The sequence below is a fragment of the Condylura cristata genome, unplaced genomic scaffold (assembly GCF_000260355.1).
Source record: "Condylura cristata isolate star-nosed mole 26May11 unplaced genomic scaffold, ConCri1.0 scaffold00038, whole genome shotgun sequence".
Classification (NCBI taxonomy): Eukaryota; Metazoa; Chordata; class Mammalia; order Eulipotyphla; family Talpidae; genus Condylura; species Condylura cristata.
The window spans coordinates 8,198,498-8,205,709 of record NW_004567139.1 but is presented as its reverse complement, the minus strand read 5'-3'; the positions used below and the strand labels follow the sequence as shown (position 1 = coordinate 8,205,709).

Genomic DNA, 7,212 nt, shown 5'->3' with positions numbered 1-7,212 from the left:
GGCTTGGGACCTAAGCTTGCCCGGCTTGGTTTGAACTGTGGGTAGCGGACCCAGTGTTTTCAGAGACCAGGAAGGTTGGCGGGAGATAGGCCTATTTGAGAAAAGTAGAGGCCTGTGCCCTGGCCTTATCTTTGAGGCTGCATTTGGTGCCCGGAGGAGAGCAAGGGGTGAGGGAGGAAAGGCGGAGACTGAACACACTCCAGCCGCACTCCAGCCGGCTCCTGCACCCGCGCACACCCAGCGGGAAGGAAGAGGAAGTGTGTTCTGGAATAGCTCTAGCTGCGGCTGCCATTGGCCGGCGGGCCCGTCAGTCGCCTGGGGGCTGAGGCTGAAAAGAGGAAGAAGGAGATCTGGGCTCTAGCCTGGGAGGGAGGAAGGAGGGCTGAGCCCCGTCGAGCCTGGGGGCGTGGGGGCTGGGACCACAGGCCGCTTGGCAGGGCGGGGCTGCCTTCGATCTCAGCCGCTTCTCTCAATCACCCCTCTTCTGATTCAGGGTGGCGTCGTGTGTCCTGGAGTGCAGGCGTGAACCCCAGAAGACTGGCGAGCTGAGCCCAGAGCACTGGGTTGCTTCAGCAGGGAAGACTCCCTTCCCCTGCTTTAGGCTGCTGAGCTCTGAGCAGTACTCAGAATGGAAGCCATCGCCAAGTACGACTTCAAAGCCACTGCTGACGACGAGCTGAGCTTCAAAAGGGGGGACATCCTCAAGGTAAGCGTTGGTGCCAAGCAGATGCCTGATGGCCTCTCCTTGTCCTCACCTACCTTCCTTTGCCCAGATCACACACAAAGAAGCTGCGCTCCTGTCTCATTGCCCACTCGCTCGCTCACTGCTGGGTGTGATTGGGATGGCTGAGGCAGAGGCTGAGCAGAATATTAAATATGACTTCAGAGGGTTGTTGTGATGTCTGTCTCTAACTGCCTTTGTGCGAATGCTTCGAGTGTTTCTGTCTGCTTGTTGATACTGGTTCTCTTTCAAGTAAAGTCAGAGCTGTGTAGTTGGTAAGGAAGGAAGTGTTTGAGTCGATTGATTTACCATTACAGTTTTATTTAAAAAGGATTTTTTCAAAGATCTAAACTTGAAGTGTTTATGTAAAAGCACTCAATTAATCTTATTTTACAGTCAAAAGATTTTTGCATTGTGGAATGTGATCCTAGTAGGTTAGAAATTAATTACACTTGCTTTAGAGAAGTAGTTAGAAGTCTATGCCAAAACCCACTCAGGAACCTCAGTGTATTTTTATTCTCTCTGGAAATGATCGGAATTCTAAATAATAAGGCTCAACTTAGTGTTGTACAAAGATTTCGGTTTCTCAAAAGAAACTTGAGCAGCACCCCCATATTAAACTCTTAATTGCACAAAGGAAACCTGCTGACAGTTTAAAAATAGCTGCTTTAGGTTTGCAGCTCATCTTGAACCCCACTATTTATAGGAGGGTTTGCTGTCTACCTGGCACGTGTTAATTACATTGTTTGCCCATCCCAATTGAATAGAGCCGCTTGGAAATGTAATTTATTTTTACAAGGGTGGGTATTATGGAAGAGCTGGGGACTGTAGCAGATGAAAAGCGTGAAGTGTAAGGTTTGCCTAGTCACTGTCTCTCCAGCTTGGGCATTCTTTCCTCTGACCCTTAGTCGCCTGGCTGGGATTTGCCGCCCATGTATTTATCACCCTTGAATGAAATGATAGGAATTTTATAAAGAGGAAGGAAGTGAAAATGAATGTAGATATAAGGCCCGTTATATAAAAGGATCAGTGTTTTGTTTTTCCTTCTGAAGGTGTATAGACCTGTGAATAGTTTCTGGTTTGTTCCCAGACCCAGGACAAGGAGATCTCTGCAGGGCAGTTTCCTAGTATTAGAAAGGCAGCTTGTGCTTCAGGGAGGGAACACTGCAGAACCCTTACAGGGAAGAGAACTGGGGTGCCTGTGTTCATTTCAAGCTCTTTTTATGATGCCATGCCTTTTTGGGGTTCTCAAAGTCATTGAATTATCAGAAAGCAGCCAGAAGTGGCCAGCAGTTTTAGGGTACCATGTCCTATTTGTTTTTTAGGAGTGCTGGAAATCAGCACCTGAGAAGTAGCTAACTGGTATCATCTGTGACCAGAGGAGATGATGGCTTGTTCTCACAGGTCAGCCAGCAGTTGCCAGCAGTACCCCCTGACTGTGAGGAGATTGGCTTCTCAAGCTCTCACTCACTCAGTAGCTGTGGGGCCATGTTTGGGTAGATTTCTCCATTGAGCTTACTCTTGAACCTTGCACCTGGTAGTTGATATTTTTCTTTTGTCTGTCCCATTGTGTATGTAGCACTGAAGCAACAAGTTAAAACAAAAACCAGGAATCTGGTGTTGTTTCTAAGAATTTTTAGACTAGAACATCCATGGTAGTTTACTATCACTGACATCTTGACTGTGACTTTGAACATTTTTATAAATTCATGGGTCAATTCTTGAACAAGTGTGAAGTCCTCTCTCGTGTTCTATAATTAGAAAAGATGATACTGCTTGACATTCCCCTGGAAGTGTGTGGTAGGAGAGAGACTAAATTAGAGGGCTAACATTCATTTTCAGATTTTCTTTGGGGTGTTTGAAAAATGCATATGTTTGGTTCGCTCTGGTTTGCTGGATAACTGGCATATGAAGTCATGATGCCATTATTGCTTTTGAATGGTGGCCATTAGCTGTTTGTTAGTAATCTTGTGGCTTTCCTCCAAAAAGGGGGGGAAAAGGGTGACGATACAGTGGTTGTTCTTTGTCTCATAATTCTGTGAAACAGCTAAGTGAAGAGGAGGGCCACTGCTTTGTCTTAGAGCTGTTAGTTAAAACGAAAAAGCATTCTGATCATTTGCTGCTTCAAGGAGTAATGGGCTTCATTTGAATGGCTTTGATTTGACTTGGTAACCTGTGAGCTGAAACTTGTTTAACTGGAATAGCATTGGCTACTTTGACTTGATGGAAACAGGGATATATTTGCCCTTTTTTGATACAGAACATGTGGGTATTGAACCCACATGGAGATAACCACATGGGAAAGGCCCAGCCTCCACTCTGGGAAAGTCCAGGAGGCTCCGAGGCTCCCAGCCTCCGCTGCAGCTTCTGCTGCTGGCTCAGCGCTGACTCCTGGCCTTCATGGCCGCTTCCCTGCTTTCTGTCTGTTTGTCCTGCACAGAGAAGAGAGAGAAAAAAATAAAAACATTTTGCAGGCAGCTGAAAATAGAACTGAATGCTTCACTGTTACTTTCCCTTTGTTACTTTCCCTCTTATAAACAGTGCCACTTTGGGGGGAGGGGAGGGCCCAGTGTGTGGAAGTGGAAGGGATTGCTCTTCCAATCTGAGGTTCTCCAGCCAAGGCCATGATAACATCAAAGTCGCGGTGTGGGGTTCCACGTGCATGGGCTGGGAACGGTGCTGCCTGAGCCCAGGTGGCCCATTCGAGCTCTCAGACTTGGCCTGGCCCCTGCTAAATGTGGTTTCATGATGTCTCACCTCGTGTCTAGAAGAGAACCAGTGGTAGTTATATGGGTGTTTCTACACTCTGGCACACGCTGCTTCAGATAGTCCTAAACTGCCTTAGAGCAGGGTGAAGGGTCCTGTTCTTGCCCTGCCACCTGTGTGCAGGCCCTGTCTTTGTGAACCGGAGCTTGGGGCATCTGCCTTGAGAGTTGGAAAGAAATATAAAAAATGCTTTTTCCCTTCAGGGACTCTGAAACTAAATGAAAGAACTGAGGTGACTGTGTGAAATGGTATGCAGCGGCACATAAAATGATTTTTTTTTTTTAAGATTTATTTATTTGTGCATACAGAACTGGGGTATAGGTCAGAGGCTCAGGGGCGGTGAGAGGCTTCACCAGAGACAGAGTGGGGAGCAGAACAGGCAGATCAACGAAGTCCACTGCTGAGGGGCGCAGCGGCGGGTCAGGGGAGGTCTGCCGCGCCATGTGGTCACCTCCCGGGCAGGTGGGAATCGAACTCATGCGGAAGTGGCTTTAGATTCTCAGTGCTGTGCTTTAACCCGCTGCACCACCAGGGAGGGCCCATAAAATGATTTTTAGAACAAAAAAGACCTTTAAAACCTCTTTGGGTTAGACCTCCGATAGTTTACTTGTGAGGGGATGAGCCCATTAGTGCTCACAAGTTGGCACTGCCCAGGAGGCTGTGCACTCTGCCTGTAACTGCTGGGGTAATCTGGGAAGGGAAGCTGTGGATAAGTAGAAGGCAGAGCTGTGTGGCTGTGACCCTCAGCTGGACCCTGCGGGCTGACAAGGCTAGGTAAGGAAATGGAGCGGTGAGCTGGCTGTGTTTGAAATAGGAAGGCTGGGATAAGATCCTGGACTGTGACGTAATGGGGAAGGTGGAACTGGAGCCAGAGAAGAAAAGCCCAGCAGAGTGTGATCATGTCCATTACCTCTGAAGGTTTTCAGCTGGTGTCTGCATTTGTACTGGATTGCCAGGAGGGAAGCCTGTCCAGCCTGGCAGGCCCTGGTGTCCGGGGGCTGGGGGACACGAACCTGCCTAGGTGTTGGGAGACTGCAAGGAAGAAGCTGAGTGTGGAATGCAAAAATCTGGCACTTCTGCCTTTCAGCTGGGGGCATGTGAATAAGGCTCCTGTGTAACTGAGAACACCCACTGGGTGGTGTGCTCCCCGGAGCCAGGGTCTGAGGGGGCTGACTGGTCATCCGTTGTAGGGCAGCTGGGTCCTGTATTTTGGTACACAAGCCTCATTTCGGGTGTTTGGATTATCAAAATGAGAGGTTGAGGTGGTTTGGTTGTTTTTTTTTTGGTGGAAGCATGTCTTTGCCAGTTGATAATGCTAAACCCAGAGTGTTGTATTTAATCTTTAGGACTGACCAGGTTCTGGACAGCAGAGGCATTTGCTTGCCTGCCTTTGTATTCATTCCCCTCCAGCCCAGTGGACTGTCTGCCAAATAGCGGGTATGAGTGAGCTTTAGTTCCTATGCAGGACTCCTGTGGAGCACAGGAATGAAGTATTCCTTTGGGGTCTTTCATGTTTCACCTCTGAGCACGAGCAGCCATTGGAGTCACCATTGGCTAGCACCATCACGAGCATTTCCCTTGGCATCAGGCATTGTGTATGATGGCGAGCCCTGAAAGGTTGTGTCATGTATGAGCCCCTCCTCTGCGCCCAGAAACAGGCGCAGAAGTGAAGGGGTTTTTTTCAGGCTCACACACCTAGCGAGTGAGCTTGATCTTGGGTCGGTCTGGCTGTGGTGTCCCCTGTGCAGTACTTCAGTGCCCTTCTTAATCTGCCAGATGGGACTAAGCAGAGGTGCAAGGTATGCCAGGGCCTGCCTCCGCACCTCCCTGGCACAGTGACTTACTGGACTTGCTAGCTAAGTAATAGTGAGTACTCAGTAGTGAATAGGGGAAGAACACAAAAACAAAGTTGCTTTTCTGTCAGATTAGCCAAGATGATAAAGATGGAGGCCACCTTTTTTGGAGGTGTGGAGAAGTGGGTGCTCTCACCTGCCAGAGGAAGTCTGCACCTACTAGTCTTTCCAGGCTTGGGCTTGGTGATTTGTGTCAGAACAAAATGACCCAGAAGTTCCACTTTTAAGAATTTATTCTAAGAAGTTTCTCAAACCAGTTTCTAAAAACATAGAAGGTGTTTTCAGTGACTGCCACCTAGAAATTTCTGCAGTTGTATGAAATGCTTTTGTTTTTAAGAGAATTTCCAGAGATATTAGAATGTAAAGAATCTTCAAATCAATGGAATGATCATATTAGCCAAAAAGAAAAATGACAACTCCCAAGAAGTAGCCTCTCAGTAGGGGCCTGGGCAGGTAGGTGGACAGGTACCACTACACTGGAGCAGCAGGAAGGAGTTAGTATGGAGGCAAATCTAGTCAACACAGCTCAGAGCAAAGTCGTAATAGGCCCTCTGTTAAAAAGTAACAGTGTGGCTAATAGGCTGAGGGCCTAGTAGCTCCTTGCACTAATAAACATTAACCCTGACAATACTCCCATAGGGACAGGTGCTGTTAACCCCATTTTACTGATTAGGCATCTGATAAGTAACTAAGTTAGAATTCAAGCTGGTTTCCTTTCAGCTTACTTTAAAAAAAAAATTATTTATTTATGCATACAGAACTGGGTCACAGGCCAGAGGTGCAGGGGCGCTGAGAGGACTCACCAGAGACAGCGGTGAGCAGAACAGGTGGATTGAAGTACACGCAGCCTCCATTTTTTAAACCAACCCCTGTAGGGCCTTTTCACACCGGGAGGAGGTCAAACTGCAGAGAAAGCCCATTGAGGTTTATTGCTCTCTCTTTCTACCTGCTGTTAAATAGTAAGACTCCTTTCTGAGCCATCTCCTGAAAGGTGCTGGTTATCTGCAAGTGATTGGGTTGCAGGTGACTCTTACTCTTTCGTATTTCGTATTCTTATAACTTAACTAAATTAATCATTTTCTGTTAAACTATAAAGTTATAGCCAAAGAGTAAAAAGTAAACATTTGCCTTCCTGTTGCCTTGTTGGATATTCCAGGAAGTGAAAGTGGTCAGGGATTGGTAGGTTTTTTAATGGCTGAAGGTTAATCTGCTTTTCAGTCTTAGGCTAAAGATGCTCCCTATCTTTCCTCTCCGAGATCTCTTTAAAGTGACTCGGAATGACTTTTTGAAAGAAATCTGAAACTTCTTCACAGATCCTCCCTCAGTTTTGCCCCTTGTAGATGTGATGAATGACACCTGAAGGCGCTGCCAAAACACAGGTGCACAGGTTCAACCCCCACTGGCACCCCCTACCCCCACAACCAGAATGTAGGCTGGCCACTTAACTGCTTTGTTTTGATGCTCCCATCTGTGGTGGCAGCCACAGCATCTACTCAAATGGGATCAGGGTGAGGCTTAAAAGAACTAATAACTAATTCACAGTAGGTATCACCCCTGATTGGCCAGGGATATGTTGCAAGACGCAAGGCCTCCAGCCCCCAAAGATGTCTGCAGCCACGCACAGTGCTAAACTCTTTGTCCTGGCTTTTTTCCTGTACCTACGTGCCTGTGTAAAGTTGACTTAGGGATTAGACACAGCAAGATATTGACAATAACTAATAAGAAAAATAGAATCTTTTTTTTTATTATAAAGTTATTTTTACATCATTTTGCACATTTTTTTTTTCCATCTCGATTGTAATCCCCGCGGGTTTCCCATCACCAAATCACCCCTGTGCCACCACCATAGTCCCGTGCATTTCCCCCCCCCCT

The 7,212-nt window shown here is 47.2% G+C and overlaps 1 protein-coding gene across 1 annotated transcript in view; it reads left to right on the top strand.

Moving 5' to 3' along the window:
• Positions 1-381: 381 nt before the first annotated feature.
• Positions 382-7,212, top strand: part of GRB2 (growth factor receptor-bound protein 2) — a 59,663-nt gene continuing 52,832 nt past the window's right edge. Inside the window, exon 1 of the mRNA XM_004693496.2 lies at positions 382-706. Within this exon, the coding sequence (XP_004693553.1) occupies positions 629-706 (78 nt within the window). The 5' untranslated portion in view covers positions 382-628. The remainder of the gene's footprint in view (positions 707-7,212) is intronic.